The sequence below is a fragment of the Acanthochromis polyacanthus genome, chromosome 3, assembly GCF_021347895.1.
Source record: "Acanthochromis polyacanthus isolate Apoly-LR-REF ecotype Palm Island chromosome 3, KAUST_Apoly_ChrSc, whole genome shotgun sequence".
Classification (NCBI taxonomy): Eukaryota; Metazoa; Chordata; class Actinopteri; family Pomacentridae; genus Acanthochromis; species Acanthochromis polyacanthus.
In genome coordinates, this window is record NC_067115.1 from 7,891,609 (window position 1) to 7,911,751 (window position 20,143).

Genomic DNA, 20,143 nt, shown 5'->3' on the forward strand with positions numbered 1-20,143 from the left:
CTAAGTTATAAAATATTTAAATCCCTATTTTTCCACTCGGAAATTGATATGTTAGGTAGAAAGGCTTGATTTAGGAAGATAATACTGGGAACTGACTGATGATATAGACTTACAAGTGATCTGAAGGGTTCAAACACCTTAACAATAGAGCAGGAAAAAAAAATTTGGAATGAATATACCCATTTCTCTGTGGTACAGGGCAATTTAAAAATTTGGCGAAAATGGCATTTTTCAAGAATTTAGGCATTTTTTTCACAAATTTTAATAAGTAACAAGGTTCATATGTTATAAAAATCTCAAAGTACCTTAAAAGTTCTCTCTAACCTAAAAATATCCAAGAGCTAGCTAGTCTCCTTAGACCTCAAAACGATGCCTATTTATGAAACAGACTGAAAAACACCATACATATATTGGCACAGAAACCAATGTGGGACATGGAGTAGAAACATGAAACTTTGTCTGTATAACAATAAACATCCGAATAATTGATATCTGAAGTATCAACATTGTTTCTTGAATCCTTCATGGCCAATTTAACCAAGAAATGCACTATGTTTTATAGGCGTTTTTTTAGGAATTCTAACTAATATATTGCAGTTAAAATGAGTTATATTGCCTTAGGTCCCATGTAAAACATGTAATTTGTCCCCAACTTATCACACCACTATTTCTGTCCTTTGAACTGCTTGAATTTCTCTGAAATCAGGCCATCATCTGCACCAGATATGTGGTACTGTCCACCACGGCGTGTTGAAGGAGCAGTGATTGGACAGAGGATGTGGGCTGTAGGCACCCACACTACGTCATCCTTTCTAGGCCATGTGAACTTCTTGCTGGGACCTTTTGGGTGCATGAATTTCACTTGCAAATCTTCAAATTCAGCTGATAAGTCAAATACGATACCGAGGCTGTCCTGAGAATGCAGTCTGGGAGTGATGCCATTTCTTCTTATTCAGTTACTGTATGAAAGAAAAAACAATGTCTATATAATAATTAACTTCAGATATGCCCTTTGTAACTTATACTACGATGCTGATGCTTCAGATTCATCTTTCATCTTTAGTTGGTCATGTAAATGGTTCCTAAAAACAAAAACGAGGATCAAAATGTATAGTAAATTGATTCAGCAGTTGCTCATCTTTGGCACAAGAAACAAATATGAAAGTAAGTTCACACATACTTCACACATACTAGTTCCTCCAAAAAAAATTTGAACCGCGTACCATGTATCCCACATGCACTTTTTAATGCCTAAAGTTAGGCTATTTTGGGTCTACACCTGAGTTCAACAGCCTATAAATCAATAAATAAGCTTTATTTTAATGTTTTAAAACTTTTACCTTATGCAACTTTCATTAGTAAAGAAGAAAATTCATTCTTTCAATGTCTTTTCACAAGAATAAGTCCTAAAATAGAGGCATGAAAAACCCAAAATAAAGTCGCCCATGAAATAATAAGGATATTTTGGGAAATTCCACAGTCCAGTATTTTTTTATTTTCATTCATTTCTATACTTTTCTCACCAGAAGGGTAAAAGTTTTGGAAGGGGAAAAAATTCTGACCATGTAAAAGGAGTATAAATTGCTTTTTTTAGTAGTTTAAAACCCTAAAATCATAGGCGAGGATTAAGTTTGGACTGACTATGGGTATTAGATTAGATCATTACTGCTTATACTGTATGTTTATAACCATAATACTTTGCATTTGTTCATAAAATTACCCAAATAAAGCCCAAAAAATTTTTTGGGAGGATCTGAGAAAGTGGTGCAACAAGCATTTGTTGAATTGACATGGAATGACTCATGTGTGTGAGAGAGTGAAAATATATGTGTGTGAAAGGAGATTGTGTGTGTGCGTTAGAGTGAAAATATGAGTGTGTGAGAGGAGAATGTATGTGTGTAAGAGAGTGAAAATATATGTGTGTGAGAGGAGAATATATGTTTGTGAAAAGAGAATGGATGTGAGTATGAGAGAAATGTGTGTGAGAGGATGAGAATGAATTAAGTCTTGTACGACCCCTCATATATATGGTATTTTCTGACAAAATAAGTGATACATGTGAAAAGATGTGATTTTGATGAGATATGATTGTAAACTTAGAGCTAGGTACATTTCATGATGGAACAGAATATCACTGATGAGTAGTTCAAGGACTGTCAGAAAATAGAAAATCTGTCAAATATACAGCATAATAATGATGTTCTTCAGAGCCCAGTATAACAGTTCATATCCATATGTTTTTCATTGTGAAATCCAACATACAATTGTCTTTCAGGTGAACCTGGATCTCCTGGTAAAGTCATCAGTGCAGGTAAGAGCAACACCTGTGCCTATTATACATAGAAGATCACAGTTTTGTTATCTTTTTAAACCACAGTTGATTTCTGTCTCTTCTTTTGGTTCGAGTTGGTTCTGATAGTTTGGCCATCCCTGGACATCCTGGACCTGGAGGCCCAGCTGGTCTTCCTGGTCTGTCTGGTTCCATTGGTCCTGCAATAAAATGAACATCTGTTTGTGCATGAAAATACACAATATGAGCCCAGAAACATGTTGTTCCTGGAGCTAGGTGTTTTAGTTTGTCTTTTAAACCAGACCAAGTTTTAATGTTGGCTTTAATTTGTATTGTTTTACTGTTGATTTGTTCCTCTAATTGTCCAGAGCTTTGATTGATGTCCACTGTCTTTAAAGAGCCCATTTTCTGCTTTGTTGGGTTATCACCTTTACTCTAGTGTGTTATTGTTGCTGCTTTTTTGTGCATGTAAAAGGTATAAATATTCAGAAAGCCAAAAGTCCAAATCAAAGGGAATTATTTTCTCCCACAGAAAACTCTATTCTGAATCTGTGTTAAATGTCTCATTTGGATCCTAGGATTTTCTCCTGCCTGCGTCACCATGTTACACATTTGCATAACTCCTGACGAGCAGCTAGTTTGACCGTAAAACAAAGATTAAGCAAATGCCTCGCCATCCGACACAAATCTTTACCAAGAGCCACCTGTTCTAGAGCTACCTCTCTATACTCAGAGACCTGTGTGCACTCAGCAACTTCAGCTGGTTTTTTATCGGCCTGATCAATCAGAACACACTGAGCTTTTCGTGAGGGAGGAGCTAAAAGAAAGTGTTTCGAACAGAGAAGGATTCCACAACATGAGAAAAACAAATCTTTGGGGGTGTGGATCTGGTTCATGTTCTGTACATGTTCTGGCCCTAAAACACCCTGGGAGAACCTCTTCAAGGGCGGTTTGTAGGGAAGAAAACAGTGCCTACTCCAGGATGGGTACTTCTACCATTAAAATCTGCTGTGTGGGGCTTGATGTTGATTGGTTAAATTTGGAGAGCGCCATTTTTTTAGCCCTCTCAATGTCCAGATGAGTTGCAGTCTTCTCTCTAATCATGGCCATCAACAAGATAAAATTCATCTTACAGGCGAACATAACACATCTCCATTGTTCTATTTCTTATGCGTTCGTTGAATTGAAATTATATCCAGTAACTGCTATTTGTTGTTGTTTTAGCAGTCAGGGCTACTGTTACATCTAAAGCAGTTGAAAACGTTGAAATAGAAACAGAAAGACTGAAAGACCCTAAGTTCCTGCAGTGGAATCTGCTTTTTTATACCAGGTCCAAGTTATTTCCTCCGATCTGCCAATTTTTGGTCATTGTGAAACTAGTTTGGCTGCCTAGGGAGCTAGTCATGCTGTTATTGAGTTTCTTACCTGATACGGCACATCCAGGAGCACCAGGAGGTCCAGCAGGTCCAGGAGGTCCAGGAGGTCCAGGAGGTCCAGGTATACCTGCTGCTCCCCTCTCTGTTGACACAAGACCCATAGTCAGACACAACAGAACACATTTTCTGTAGGTCACCTGTAGGACTGTATGCAAAACTCACCATTCATTAGAGAGAAAACACGCTCAGCAACTTCCTGGGTGCTAAAGGCGTAGCCTCCATGGCCGCCTGGAGCTCCACGAGGTCCTGGTGGTCCAGGTGGACCACCAATGTATCTCCTGATATCTTCTCCTGGACACAAAGAATTGACAGTTAAGAGGACATCAGAATGAGACTGAAATTTGGAAGAAATCAGGAGCGATAAAGGCAGTAACCAAATTATTCAAGTTTAGCATTTACCGATGTTTTCAAAGTTCCAATGATGCCCCAACACAAATCATGACCAAACAAAGCCGACAGATTATATTTTTTAGGCATGTGTCTAAACATTGACTTTCTGTCACTGTACTATGTGCCATGTTTTAGAAAACTGACATTTAACCAATCCTGTTGAGGACTTACGCTGTAACAGGTCGACAATATCCTTGACAGAGATGGAACCAGGCGGACCTGGAGGACCAGGAGGCCCAGGACTCCCATCATATCCTTGGCTTGAACCTGAACAGGTAAAAGTTGAGGGGATTTTTACAAACAGACATCCTGTCTGATAACAGATGGAACATCATTATGTAGTTGGTCATACTTTGAAGGTAAGCGAGGACTCGGTTAGCCACATCATTCACCAGACCATCCCCTGCAGCCCCAGGTGTACCAGGGACCCCTGGAGGACCCGGAGGTCCAGGAGGTCCAGCCAGGTACTGTCTGATTCCATCACCTGCACGTCAAAGCAGATCACCTGACTCAGCCCTTTGTTTCATACATACTTTACATAATGTTCCATAAACTGAGATGAATTCATGCTCACTCTGAAGATACTCTGCGATGTACCGGCCCACAACTGTGGATCCGGAGCCGCTTCCATCTCTTCCAGGGGGACCAGGGGGACCAGGTGGTCCAGGCGGGCCCAGGGAGGCAGGACCATAAGAACTGTCTGGTACAATAACACAAATTCCAAAATGAAACAACATTTACGCATAATAGCGATTACATGCTTAATTTTAGCATCTGGTATTCAAGAAGTTGCTTTAAGGTGCAGTCCATCTAATGACCACTAGATGTCGGTACCGAGAACTCTCAGTTTAGAATTCCAACTTTCTGCAGGACATTCGTCTTACAGTTGATTACAATTTTCTCAAATGGTTTCATTGTTCCAATGAACCCTCAGAACCCAAAACCCACCAACAGTTTGTAATGTTGTGGGTTTTTAAAAAAAAATTGTTTTGTATGCATTAGAGCCAGGAACTGCGAAAGCAGAAACAGTTGTTGGATATTCAACTTTCCAACAGTTTAATCCCTTTATTCTATAAGTCTCATTTAAAAAAATTGCTGAAATTAATTTTTATTTTTTGATCTAACAAGATACAAAAAACTGGTAAAAACAGGTAAAAACTTAAAATTCTATACAACTGAAAACCCATAAGTGACTCAACACAACATGACAAATATTTAGGGACTTTTCTGCTGAACTTTGGGCTGTGTTTCCACAGAGTAAAGTATGGAAATATTCTAGTAAGTAACTACTAACATATCTGTTGTATACTGTGTCACAAGTATTAGGAACACCTGTTGTACATGTTGATTCCAGGTGTTTAATTGTTTTGTAAAATATAAAATCAAAGACATTCAACTTTTTCATGTGTTTTTTTTACTAGATGTATGGCATTGTATCGGTGTCATATTGCACTGAGGACATTTTTGAGTTCTCTCTCCTTCTTCATGGTTGTTCTGTTTCCACAGAGGTACAGGATTTTATATTGACTACAGCAACTAGAAGAAAAGTGATAAGTAAAAACATTTAACACATCCAAGAAATGCTCCAGATAAAACTAAACCTCACAGGAAAGATGACAATCTAAAAAAGAACATTATTGACAGCTAAGCATTTATCTTAAGCACCTATCAACAGTTTCTGTGGAATTACTGTATTATGGAAACAAAAGTGGTTTAACATATATACACTGCTCAAAAAAATTAAAGGAACACTTTTTAATCTAAGTACTGCAAGTCAGTCAAACATGTGGGATACTGATCTGGTCAAGAAAGTAACAGAGGAGGTTTTTAGTCAGTTTCAGCTGCTTTGGTGTTCATGAAATTAACAACAGATGCACTAGAGGGGTAACAATGAAACAACCCCCAAAACAAGAATGAGTTTACAGGTGAAGGCCACTGACATTTTTTTCCTTCCTAATATTGTCTGACTGTTTTTCACTAGTTTTGCATTTGGCTAGGGTCAGCGTCACTTCTGGTAGCATGAGGCGATACTTGGACCCTACAGAGGTTCCACAGACAGTCCAACTCCTCCAGGATGGTACATCAGTGTGTGCCATTGCCAGAAGGTTTGCTGTGTCTCCCAGCACAGTCTCAAGCACATGGAGGAGATTCCAGGAGACAGGCAGTTAGTCTAAGAGAGCTGGACAGCACCGTAGAAGGTCCTCAACCGATCAGCAGGACAGCTATCTGCTCCTTTGTGCAAAGAGGACCAGGATGAGCACTGCAATAGCTCTACAAAATGACCTCCAGCAGACCACTGGTGTGAATGCCTCTGACCAAACAATCAGAAAGAGATGTAATGAGAGTGGTCTGAGTGCCCAGCGTCCTCTAGTGGCCGCTGTGCTCGCTGACCGGCACCGTGGAGCTCGGCTGGCATTTGCCATAGAACACAGGAATTGGCAGGTCCACCACTGGAGCCCTGTGCTTTTCACAGATGAGAGCAGGTTCACCCTGAGTGCATGTGACAGACATGAAAGGGTCTGGAGAAGCCGTGGAGAACGTTATGCTGCCTGTAACATTGTTCAGTGTGACCGGTTTGGTCAGTGATGATCTGGGGAGGCATATCCATGGAGAGACGCACAGACCTCTACAGGCTGGACAATGGCATTCTGACTGCCATTAGGTATCAGGATGAAATCCTTTGACCCATTGTCAGACCCTACATTGGTGCAGTGGTCCTGGATTCCTTCTGGTGCACGACAATGCCCAGTCTTATGTGGTAATAGAATTCATGCAGTTCCTGGAGGATGAAGGAACTGATACCATTAGCTGGCCCCCATGCCCACCTGACCTGAATCCAATAGAACACCTTTGGAACATTATGTTTTGTTCCATCCGACACCATCAGGTTGCTCCTCAGACTGTCCGGTCCAGTTCTGGGAGGAGATACCCCAGGACACCATCCGTCGTCTCATTCAGAGCTTGTCCCGGCATCGTCAGTCATGCATACAAGCACATGGAGGCCATACAAACTACTGAATAGCATTTTGAGTTGCTGCCAAGGAATTTCAGAAAATGGACTAGCCTGCCACATCAGTTTTTCACTTTGATTTTGGGGTGTCTTGAATTTAGCCCTCTTGGGGGTTGATAATTTTAATTTCCATCAAACAATGTGGCATCTTTTCATTCCTAACACATTATCCAGTCCATATCAATGTAAATATCCAGTTTGTTTTTTCCCCACATTGAAACATGATGTGTTTTCAAAGTGTTCCTTTAACTTTTTTGAGCAGTGCATATATATATATATATATGTATATATATATATATATATATATATATATATATATATATATAAAATTAAAAGTGGTTTTACCAGCAGAGGCTCCTGGGACTCCTGGAGAACCAGGACCTCCTGCTTCACCTGCAAGAAAAACATAAATAGTATTTGACCCAAATTCTTTCTTCGTGGGTTCTTAATTTAAAAAACACAGACGTGCAAACTGAGTGAACGGTGTTTGTATGTAATCATATAAAGAATGTAAAAAGAGGGTCATTTCCAACAGTAGGAGATTCTTTGAAGGAAAGTAAGTATGATCTTTTTGCAGAAAATCCATACATTTCCTGCTATTTCACATCATTTGATGGACAAAATCCCTCCAGAGAGTTCTGGTCTAACCTGAGGACTCTTTCCAGGTGTCCAGAAAGCTGCCAAAGGAAGTTTTCCAGGAGGCATCCTAATCAGATGCCAAACTACCTCAGTTAGCTGCTTTCAACACGAAGAAGCAGCAGCTCTTCGGATGTCCAAACTCCTCACACCGTCTTTACAGCTGAGCTTTGGGACTGCCTAAACTCTCTTTCAGAGGGATCCAAACAATCCTCTAAGCAGAAAAAACAGTCACACAAAATAATGGGTTTGAATTTACCTCGAGCTCCTTGTGGTCCCACAGGCCCTGGTGGACCCTCTGGACCTGGAGGTCCTCTGGGTCCAGGCCGACCCGGGAAACCTGACATGAAAAGACATGATTTGTTATCAGAAATCGATTGTTTTTGATCCGGTAAATCACAAAATCTGTCTTATCTCAGAGTTGTCTACTCACCAACACCTTCATCCCCTGGACTTCCTGGAAGACCTGGTTTTCCTGGTTCACCTGAAACAACCATCATTACTTTAACTTACAGACTGTCTGTTTGTGAAAACCTGCAAATTCTAAACTACGATGCTGTTAACTCACCTACGTATCCTTGTGGTCCCCGATCACCTGAGAGAAATAAATAAAAGAACATTTGTAAGAACCAGAGACGCTAAATCTGAGGGTTGCCTTATTTGCTAATAAGACACAATGTTTCCAAAGCATCTAATCTGTTGAACCTACCTGGTGAACCCTGTGTGCCTGGAGGTCCTGGTGGTCCTGGTGGTCCAGCAAAGAAGGTTTCTGATATCAAATGGAGGGAAAAAGCATCAGAATGACATACAAAAACACTAAAAGATAAATAGTAAATAAAATGACACACAGTTCATCTGTCAAGTGAGATTTCTTTCGCCAACCTGATGTCGGCACAAAGCTGCCAGGTTCTCCTTTCTCTCCTGGAGGTCCAGGTTTACCAACACCTGTGAGGACACAATCACAAATCAATTTAAAATAAAATAGAAATGCAGGTTGTTTTGGTGACACTTCTCAAATGTATGCTCATGTATGCTGATGATGTGTTTATTTATTTCTCTGTCTGTAATGTAGGTTGCTTGTTTACCTGGCTCTCCAGCTGGACCTCGGCGTCCTGGAGGACCCTGTTGAGCTTCACCTAAACAACAGCGACATTTGCAGGATCATTAGTTTGCTCTGATTGTGTTACATCATTCAATAAGGGTGATCATTGTGCATCATTCCCACGCATACAGTCCAGATAGGTCCTCCTCCACATTCTAATAGCTAATTAGACCATTATTCATATATTTAATAGCAATGGAACCACCATTTTGCACTTAGAAAGAGAAACAAAAGTCCACATTTGGAGGTTGGAGGGTTGGTGGAGTCATAAGACAGCACAGTTTCACCCAGGTGACTTTACTGCACGTTACAGTATAATGAATTGAATCTCATTTGGCATTTGCTTTCTTCGAAAGCTTTTACTTAGTGTTTGCTTTTGGTTAAGTTTAAGAACAAAACTACTTGGTTTACTTTAGTAGAGGATCATGGTTTAGTTTATCCCTCTGAACCACAAAACCTGTGGGCTTGAAAGACATGATTTTTTAAATTGAAATCGATCAAATTACAACATTTATCAGCCAGAAACTGCAACAACAGAAAGAATCATTGATGATTCTCAGATTAATCATCTTAAATATGACCTGCCACTGGCAAAATCTACCAAATCTAAGCTTAAAATTAAGATATCTAACTATTTTTTTCTCCATTTCATTTATAAATTAGCCATATATAAACTGTTCACTTTAACAAGATTCTGTGCCAAAAAAAAAAAATCTGTGTTCTTCAGCACAACCATGAAGATGGTACCAACAGTCACAAACTTCAGGGACTTTGGAAGTGTACTGCAGGCTGCGTTTACACAAATCAGAAAGAAGACAAGTATAGAAACACTAATTACAGAAAAAGAAATAAATGTTTAATTATCTATACCAGCATAGCCAACATTTTTTTCTAGTATTGTTAACACCTGTGGGCATTTGGGAAAATGTTGTCAGTTATAGGTTTTGTAAAATAAGTAGTCAAAGAAATAATTTTTTTATTTTATTCTCCCTTCTCTCCGTTCTCTCCTTTTTCACCTTGTTCTCCTTTAGAACCTAAATGATGAAATCACAGGTAAACTACCTGTCCAGGTGTTTGATCTGACCCAGACGCTCAACACGTGTCAAGAAGATGGATTTACCTGGTTGTCCTGGGACACCAGCAGGACCAATGGGACCAGACAGACCAGGAGGACCAGCTGGACCTGGAGGCCCGGCTGGTCCTGGAGGTCCAGGGATGGCCAAAGTATCAGAACCAACTAGAACCAAAAGAAGAGACAGAAATCAACTGTGGTTTAAAAAGAAAACAAAACTGTGATCTTCTACGTATAATAGGCACAGGTGTTGCTCTTACCTGCACTGATGACTTTACCAGGAGATCCAGGTTCACCTGAAAGACAATCGTATGTTGGATTTCACAATGAAAAACATATGGATATGAAGTGTTACACTGGGCTTTGAAAAACATCATTATTATGCTGTTTATTTGACCAGATTTTCTATTTTCTGACAGTCCTTGAACTACTCATCAGTGATATTCTGTTTCATCAGAAAATGTACCGAGCTCTAAGTTTACAATCATATCTCATCAAAATCACATCTTTTCACATGTATCACTTATTTTGTCAGAAAATACCATATGCATGTTTTTTAAAGTAAGATATCTGTAGTTTGTAGATACTTCTATCAGTCTGGTGTGCTGCCTGAGTGAAATGACTCTCATACTCTGAAGAAAGATGACTTTTAACAAAAGATTATACATAAACCGAAGTGTTAAAGGACGCTTTGATTTCTGGTCATGCTGTTTTTGCGTTCTCTAATTTTCAATAAGTTATTTTTGACTGACACTAGAAAGGAAACAAAACTTTACCTTTACCACCTGGGGGTCCTGGATTTCCTGCAATACCTGTGGTTTACAACAAATACTACAATGAACAAACTCTAAAGTGGATGACAGGAGTGCCTGAAGAACGAAAGGAATCATGATTTTTCAATACAATATGCTACACAGGTACAGCTTGATAAACAGCATTTTGTTTGCTGAGTTCTGGACAGAGTTTTCATTACCTGGAGGACCAGCATCTCCAGGAAGCCCAGGTGGTCCTCTCACACCAGGAAGTCCCACTGAACCTGCCTCACCTGTAATTTCAGAAACAGAAAGTTACACCACAGTTAAATGTTCACTTCCATGATTCTGAAGCTTTTTTCTGCTCACCTGAAACTCCTTTAGATCCCCCCAACACATTAAAATGTATTGTTAATCTAACCAACAGTCAAAATTCCCCAAATTATAAGTTTTGTATAATGGAAAACAAGCAAAGATTTATATTTGACAAGTTTTTTATTAACATTTCCACTGACTACTCGGTGAGTCATTTCCACATTTTACACTTCTGCATTCGCTGTTTTAGATCCCTTTTTCCACTGTCCCTATATAGTTTCTCACCTGAACTTTCCTTTCTACACCCCTGTGTCCACTGTTCTGCCTGTATCAGTTCTGTGTATTTGGGTTTATTTCTTTGAGAAACTAAAATGTGTTGTGAAAGTATTTTTTATGTGTTCTACTCAGGTTGATCCAGCAATGCCAGGACAAGGTGTCAAACATTATGTGATATTTTAAAGTCACTTAAAGTGATAATTAATACATTTTGCTTCACAAAATCATTGCACTAACAATCTAAATGTAGCTAACATGAGCTAACATTTGCTCTTACCAAACCAGGATGTATTAAAACAAATGTGCTTTTGAACCAGATTGATTCAGTGTTACTTGAACTGTTTAATGAAGAAGTTTAGCTTCGTCTTTACCACTTTAATATTTAATACTTTATTATGTTTTTAATATTCATGCACATGATAACACTATGCTGAGGCACACCTGCAGATCCACGTGGTCCTCTTTCTCCAAGGTCTCCTTTGCTTCCTGGCAGCCCTGCAGTTCCTCGGTCACCTGCATAACAGAAAAATCAAAGGTTGATACAAACAAAAAATTCTTACTCTCTTCTATTACCAATTACTGCTATTTAACTAAATAATCATTGATCTGTAAAGACAAAGTTTGGTCATTAGTTACAACAACATACAAAGATGTTATTTTACAGTTTTAGAAAACAATGTTTTAAGGTTCTTCTACCTTTTGCTCCTGGAGCTCCAGCTTCACCCTGGAAACCTTTTGGACCAGGAGCACCTGCATACAGTTATTACAGATTTAATACAAATGATCAATACCAGCTAACAGATCAATTTTTTTTGTAAGAACTGAGTCTTTACCAGGACTTCCAGAGGTGCCCTGCTCTCCTATGGCACCTAAACCAAACAAGAACATTTAGGAATAGAATTTAGCGGTTTGTGATGAACCCTGTGAACCTCAAAACTTCCCAGGAGTTGTGAAAAGCATAAAAACATCACCATAATTACATCATTTATATGAGGCAGAAACTGTAAAAACAGAAAGAAAAGTCAAATGTTCAACTTTCCACTGGCTCTTTAGTAAGACTGAAAGATTTTAAGCTTTTAGGTTCAGTTAAGCTTTTCATAATATTTCACCAAAATCACTTTTTTCTACTTCTCATTTTAAAATTTGCCAAAAACAAACCATTTGCTCAAATCAGGTTCTGTGAAAAACAGAGCTCAAAGTTTTCGCAAAAATTTTAGCTACCAGATTAGAACAACATATGACACAGCTGAGCCATTATGATGAAACTGGATTCATTAAATCTAGACTAGCTTCTGATAATATTCGCCGTTTACTCCATATAATAAATGCATCTTCTAAATCTGACAACCAAAATGCCATCTTGTCATTAGAAGCGAAAAAGGCGTTTGACCGGCTGGAATGGAGCTATCTGTGGGGTGTGCTTCACCGTCAGGGTTTCCCAGTAGATTTTATCAACATGATTAAAACTCTCTATGCCAGTCCTTCTGCTGTTGTGTTAACCGGCAACGTGTTCATCCAGGTTTCCTATATCCCGTTCATCGCGACAGGGCTGCCCCTTATCACCACTGTTATTCTGGTTTCCATTGGAACCTATAGCACTGTTGGTCAGGCAGTGAGAGAAAATGGCTGCAATTAAGGTACAGGATACATTCCATCACATCTCCCTGTATGCCGATGATATTCTAATTTACACAAGTAACCCATCAGAATCAATACCATATCTCCTTAAAACTTTTCAAACATTTGGAAATATCTCGGGGTACAGGGTAAACTGGGGGAAGTCTGCATTTATGCTTTGGGTCCAACGGGCATGGCTGGTTCCTTCTCTAACATCCGTACTGCCACAAGTTTAAAATACCTAGGGATTTTTATTAATTCTTCTCTCAATATACTGGTAGAAAACAATTACTAAAAGATGTTGCTAGCCATAGATGAGGATCTTCAAAGATGGTGTGTTCTCCCAATGTCATTCCAGGCTCGTTTATCAGTAATTAAAATGAATTTATTGCCACGTATAAATTTTATTAGCTCTATGCTTCCTCTGGCTCCACCACAAGGCTTTTTAAAAAAAAAAACTGCACTCTCTTGTAAATAAATACTTATGGAACCAAAAAAAAGCCAAGAATTAAAGCGTCGACTTTGTATAGACTTAAATCATCAGGAGGTGTAGGCCTTCCTAATTTTGAGTGGTACTAGTGGTGCTTTGTGTTAAGATCACTCAACTTATGGTCCAAAACCGATAAGCCAGCAGCGTGGATGCCTACTGAAGCAGAATTAATAAAAAACTTTGTCATGCCCACTCTTTCACATTCTAAATTGCCTCTAAAATGGTTAATAGTCAGTATGGGCCTATTATTGCACATCCAGTGTCCATTTGGAACCAAGTAAATAAGCACTTGGGTAAAGACAAAGAGTATTTTCTCCAAACACCAGTCTTTCATAACCACTCTCTCCTGATCAATAAGAAGCCAATTCCTTTTCCTCCATGGGAGTGTAAAGGGGTTCACAACTTTATGGATATCATAGGACAGGACGGATTAAGAGAATTCTATGACTTAAAAAAATGCTACAACTTGCCAGCCTCATCTTTCTTTTTTTGCTTGCAGAGTTACGTACCGCTGTGCGATCTCATGGGGTTCCTTAGCGATGTATGTTTAAAAAATCATCCTCTCCACTCCATTTTGACCAAACCAAAAAGCACTGTTATTGTCTCGGACTTATACAAATTTCTTGTTCAGTCTTCACACAAAATCCTGCCGATTGAACAGCTCTGGAAAACTGAGCTGAGGGATCATTCATAGTGGGATTGGAATTACATTTGGTCAAACCTTTCTCTCTCATCCAGAAATCCCAATCACCAAATGATTCATTACAAAATTATCCATCGAGCCTACTTGTATCCCAGGAGTTTACATCAAATGAAACTGAAAGACAATCAATATTGTGATTTTTGTCCAGATAATACTATTGGCACTTTTTTCCATGTGGTGTGGCAATTCCCTGAGGTTTTTCAGTTCTGGGAAAATGTTGCAAAGACACCCTCAAATATTATTGGAAGAGCCATACCCTGCACTCCGAGGCTGCTTCGGCTAGATGATACTTCTGACAATTAATAATAGCCAAATATTATTAGCTGGTCTTACAGCTGCCAAAAAGATATTTTTCTTTATGTCTGAATTCTTGCTTGTGTTGCTTGTGTTGTACGTCGCTTTGGACAAAAGCGTCTGCTAAATGAAATTGTAGAATTGTAGTTGTAGAAGATGATTGTATGCCGCTGGAAATCAGTGCAGCCTCTGACTGTAAGGGAATTGTCTTACAGAGATATCATTCAGTTAGAACTCTCTGCTGCTCGAATTCATGGGGCCAAAACTGAAAATACCTCATGCTGGTCTAATTTACTGAGTACAGTGGTATTGGATTAGATTGCAACTATAATCACAATGTAACACCTAATGGTCTGTCTGTTTGCTTTTTGTTTAGTGTCTTTGTGTGGTTCAGAAAGCTCATCATATAACTATATGTATCATGCAAACTATTCTGTATTCTACACAATCATTATGTATGTATTGCTAGTTCTGTGGATGTCTTTGAGGGAGGAAATCAGCACTTCGTATTGGATTTATTATTGTATTTATTGCTGTACAACTTTACTCATGGTAATCTGGACAGGGTCTTTTTTTAAATTATTAGTTATCGTTTCTTTATTTTGTAAGGGATTGTTTTGTTTTTATTCTTGCTCACATTATGAGTATCTTTGTATGATTTACTCGTCATAAATGAAGAGGGGAGGGGGGAGATGGGGAATATGCAACTAAATGTAAAATTGCAAATGCGATTACAAAACATAAAAAAGTTGATCACAAAAAAGCTATTAGTGAATTTGTGAATGTTGACTGCAGTGTTTTTCAACTTTTGTAAGATAAATAATCAGAGAAATTAAACTTTTGATATTTATTTTTTTAATGATTTATGGCATTATACTTGTGTGATACTGCACAGAAGACATTTCTGAGTTGCCTATCTACTTCTAGTCATGATTGTTCTGGTTCCATAGAGGTGTAGGACTTTATATTGCAGTAGAAAAATTAGACCACAATGAGGAAAAACATGACAACAACAAAACATTGAAAATTTCAACCGATCTGGGGCCTCATTTATAAAACATTGTGTAGGATCCATACTAAAAGTTTGCGTACGCCGGAAAGCTGAAATAGGCGTACGCCAAAAAATATTCTGATTTAAAAAACTGTGCGTAAGCACAGCTGCACGCAATTTCCCCTTTATAAATCACACTCCAGCTGGAAGATTGCACAGGTAGATCCACCTCACATTCCGCCCACAGCACACCCACATTTTACCATGAATGGTCAATGCAAAGTAACTCATGAATTATCTGCATATAAATAAGCTGCTTATCCACGGCATTTTACGCAGCGCCAGCCAGCAGTCTTTTCACTGCTGTGCGTCAGGATGAATGAGTCGTATTGACCCAGGCCACCCTGCCACTAAATTTGTTATGATCATGTTCGATGTACAAATAATTTGTACATTGATTGAATGTACATTTTCTCGGTTCACATAGACAAATTCATTTTCACTCGGAGCCCTTACAGCAACAATAGTGTAGTCAGTCACGCCAATTACATTTGAGAAACCGGACATTGCTGCAAATTGCCGTTTAATGTTGGCCTGTTCACCCACAGTGTAGGAAACCTGATGTATTGACTGGTCATGTTCATAATGTCATCCAAAACAGCTGGCATTATTGCACTGAGGGATGGTTGTGATATCCCAGACCTAAAGGACATCATTTAACTGTATATCAGACCCAGATAGGATTTAGACAACAAATGTAACCTCATATATTCTTCATATAAAACACATACCTGTCGGCCACTTCCCGCTGGAAGGAGCTGGTGTCGCCAGAAACCCCCGAGTCGTCAGCTCCTGTGTCTGTACTGGGATGGCGTGGTTTCGGCGGGTGGGTCTGTCTAAGACGGCCCAGTTCAGCACATAGATCCAAGAGCACTGCTCGAGGGAATCTGAATCGGCTTATTAGCCAGTCATCATCATGGGCCAGGAAATCTCCGTGAACCCTAAAATCTCTTTCCATTTTTAACGTGATCTTCCAGCAATGCCAGCGCATCCATTGTGTCACATTACGCACGGCTGTCACCCGCTATTTATCCGCTTGATCAGCGATTGGACTGATTGTCACATGCCTTGTCCCAAATAGTAATCGATCAGTGCCATCCACAGCTCTATATCATTTGAAGATGTAAGTTTGATATATGAACTTAGTTCTGCAAATACAGTCGTAGGCCGAATGGCGCACTATATGAACATCTACAACGAGGGTTTATGATTATCGAGCTCTACAAGTCTAACATGTGATGACAATAAAGGTTTGAGATCAATCTGGCTTCAATTCACCACTTCACCCTCTGGCACTGCCGTTCCCTCTGTTGCCAAAACGTGCGTAAGCAAGCATCAAAGTTGGCGCACCGGTGCGCACATTCTCACGCCAAGTTTGTTTTTATAAATCACAAGCTTTGCGTAGAAAGTGGCATACGAAACTTTCTAGCCCTGTTTTGTGCGTGTGCAAGCTTTATAAATGAGGCCCCTGGCCTGTAACTCCAATCTGAGCCTTGATCTGACCTTTAGGCCCCACAGGTCCAGGAGCGCCAGCAGGACCGGGACGTCCTGGTTCTCCTTGAGATCCTGACAAAACCAAAACCAAAATCAATACAACATTTTTTATGCATTCAGCTTGATTGACCGTTAAAAGCACATTTTTAACCTTTATCTCCCTTTTCTCCAAATCCTGGAGCTCCAGCTTCTCCTCTGGGACCCATCGGTCCCTCCCGGCCCCTCTGGCCTTGCAGTCCCTCAGCACCAGGTTCACCTGGATAAAAAGTAGGGAAGACTCTTTGTTTTCTCCCTTCTTGTGTTGTTGCAAAGAAAATAATCTACACTTAACACTACCTGCGCTGCCTTTTGGTCCCCTCGGCCCATCCAGACCTGGGTGTCCCATCTGCCCTGGAGGACCTGAAGACAAAAGAAATCAGCTTGTCATCCTTCATGAAATTAAAAACCTGCAGCATGTTTGCTCTGAGTCTTACCTGACAGACCTGGGAAGCCGCTATCACCTGCAAGAGACTAGTTTTTAGCCGCAGTTCACAGAGTTCGATTCTGAAATTATTAACACACATTACAGACAATAATTCCTCACCTTTCTGTCCAAGAGATCCTGCATCACCTGTAAACAAACAGACAAGGTTGTGATAAATATGAACAAAATATCAGTTTCAAATTATTTTCTGATCAGTGCAAACGTACCTTTAGGTCCTGGTTCTCCTCTCTCTCCTTTCAGTGAGTACACCAGAGATTCTGAACATACAAAAAGAAGCTGTTCAATTAATCAGTGAATCAAAGTGGACAACATTAAATTGCAGATTAAACTTGTTAAACAACATTTAAACAAGTTTTAAGGTGAACTGTTGAGTAAAAATGTTTCAAACATTTTTGGGTGCATTAAACGATTCAAAACAAACATTTTCCACTAGGGCTGCACAGTGGTGTACTGGTTAGCACTTTCGCCTTTCAGCAAGAAGATCCCCGGCTCAAATCCCAGCCTGGACCTGGGATCTTCCTGCATGGAGTTTGCATGTTCTCCCTGTGCATGCATGGGTCTTCTCCGGGCACTCCGGCTTCCTCCCACAGTCCAAAAATATGCTGAGGTGAATTGGTTACTCTAAATTGCCTGTGTAAGAGAGAAGCTCCGCTGAGAGCTCCCACATAACGTAAGAAGATATTCACCAAATCAGAAAAACACGGAGACCGTAATTTTACTTGCAAGGGTAACACAGCACAGTGTAACAAGACACATTAGTGCGAGCTACAAAGACTGCTCCCATACAAGGTTAATTTTATACACGAGCAGAAATGAAGACATGGCATAAGATAAGAAATAGCTCGAGTTACACAAGGGGGTGTGCTAAGCTTAAAGAGTGGAAATATACTGGGATATGGAGACTAGGGAGAGAGAGAGGGAGAGATATGTGCAGATAGAAGTGAGTGAGTGGTATTCTATAAAAATAGTCATGTAAAATACTATGCACACACAGTTAATGCTCTCAGGCTCGATTATGATAAATGTATTTACAAATTCAACTCTAACAGCCCGTAGGTGTGAATGTGAGTGTGATTGTTCGTCTGTATATGTAGCCCTGCGACAGACTGGCGACCTGTCCAGGGTGTCCCTGGCTTCGCCCGAGTCAGCTGAGATAGGCTCCAGCACCCCCTGCGACCCGAGTGAGGATAAAGTGGTGTATAGAGAATGGATGGATGAACATTTTCCAGTACGGATCTATAGTGTTCTAAGATGACATTATAAATGCTTCTTTGATCTTTATATATTGCCTTAAAAGGTGAAATAACTGAAATAGTAGCACAGTGCTGCCTAGAAACTTATTTGTAAATCATTCTAAAAAGTGCTTTCCCATTAGTAATAAGTTTCCACCTTTTGATTGCCAGTTTTGTTAGATTATATGGTCGTCCATCCAAACAGATGTCAGCGTCATATTTACCTCTAATTGGACCTGAGTGGAGTTCAGCCCTGATCAACTGCTGCAAAGTTCTCTGCAGCGCGGTGCTGTCGGGACCCGGTCCGCTACCGGCGCCTCCTCCTCCTCCAGGCCCAGCAGCCCCCAGGTTAATCACATTATCAGAGTGGGTGATGGTGGAGCCAGAGGAGGCCGGCGGGTGGCTGATTATGGCTGAAGCTGTGCCGGTGATGGCCTCCAGAGCATCCACACGTTGCTTCAGCCTTTTAATTTCTTCACCTGCAAAACCAGAGCGAAGACCATGAACCCGGGCAGATCATCTTCAATAAAATCTGGGATAGAAAACAACACTGAAAACAAAACCCAAACCAATCACCCAATGCCATGAGTCCAGCGAGGAGGCCGAAGAGCAGCAGGAGGCCATGCAGGAGGCCGAGGAGCCACTTCCACCAGCTGCAGCAGGACAAGAAGCCGAGGCCTGATTCAACTTGACGGATCTCTGAGGAACAAACACGCTGGTTAAAGTTCAGTGATCCTGCATGATTAAAAATTTAAAAAATGAAAAAAGGTGGGAGCATCACTTGAAAAAGTTATAGTCTGTGCTCCAGTATATAAAAGAAGAGTACAGCCTGGGCAATATCGGCTACATTTCTAAAGAGATGTTCTGGCTTTCCTGAGCCTGTTTTTAGCTGCTATTTTCTGGAGGTGTTGTATTGCTCTAAATGTCTCTTTAACTGTCCTGTTGTCCTCAGTTACGGGCACCAAAAATTATTGTTTCATTGTCTGAAAAAAATCCAAAAATTCTGTCCCAATTTCTGAAAAATTGCAAAACACTCAGGAAGAAAACTCCAACAATTCCTTAAAATTCTTTAAATTTCCCTTAAAAGTTTTATTTAAAAAATCCCTCCAAATTTGGCAAGAAAATTCTTGAAAACATTTTCAAAAAATGAGTAAAAATCTTCCAAAAAATCCAAAAAATATCTGAAATGATTACATATGCATCAGTAAAACTTCTAATATTTTTTTTTCTTTCTTCTGAGTGAATGTTCTGAAAGAAATATTTTTACCATTTCTTTTATTCCACCAAAAAATGTTCAAAGATTTCCCAAAAATGTTGAAAATGTGGACATCAGAAGTTTCACTGTGCAAATATGTATTTTTCCTTGTTGGTGCAATCATTGGCAGCTAGCATACAGCTAACTTACATTTCGTTAGCCTAATAGCATAATTGCCTAAGTCATGTTTTGGCCTTCATGACTTAGGTAACTATGCTATTAGGCTAACGATTTAGAAAGTAAC

At 39.7% G+C, this 20,143-nt stretch overlaps 1 protein-coding gene across 1 annotated transcript; it reads right to left on the minus strand.

The window, feature by feature from the left end:
• Positions 1-1,513: 1,513 nt before the first annotated feature.
• Positions 1,514-17,325, minus strand: LOC110972288 (collagen alpha-1(XVII) chain-like). Its single transcript, XM_051945519.1, has 23 exons — positions 17,265-17,325; positions 17,080-17,184; positions 16,938-17,000; positions 12,113-12,148; positions 11,976-12,029; positions 11,721-11,792; positions 10,910-10,981; positions 10,713-10,748; positions 10,197-10,232; positions 9,985-10,101; positions 8,848-8,898; positions 8,645-8,707; positions 8,472-8,531; positions 8,331-8,357; positions 8,196-8,246; positions 8,022-8,102; positions 7,472-7,519; positions 4,691-4,816; positions 4,469-4,600; positions 4,288-4,383; positions 3,889-4,017; positions 3,716-3,808; positions 1,514-2,490 (listed from the first exon to the last, which is right to left on the minus strand). The coding sequence occupies exons 1-23, from the start codon at positions 17,311-17,313 to the stop codon at positions 2,348-2,350; spliced, it is 1,740 nt and encodes a 579-aa protein (XP_051801479.1). The 5' UTR covers positions 17,314-17,325; the 3' UTR covers positions 1,514-2,347.
• Positions 17,326-20,143: the final 2,818 nt, after the last annotated feature.

Coding starts and splice junctions, on each gene's coding strand:
- LOC110972288 (XM_051945519.1), bottom strand. CDS start 17,313: ATGGGACACCCAGGTCTGGATGGGCCGAGGGGACCAAAAGGCAGCGCA. Junction 11,793..11,975: donor TGGAGCTCCAGGAGCAAAAG/GTAGAAGAACCT, acceptor TCTGTTATGCAG/GTGACCGAGGAACTGCAGGG. Junction 8,247..8,330: donor GGGACCACAAGGATACGTAG/GTGAGTTAACAG, acceptor TGGTTGTTTCAG/GTGAACCAGGAAAACCAGGT.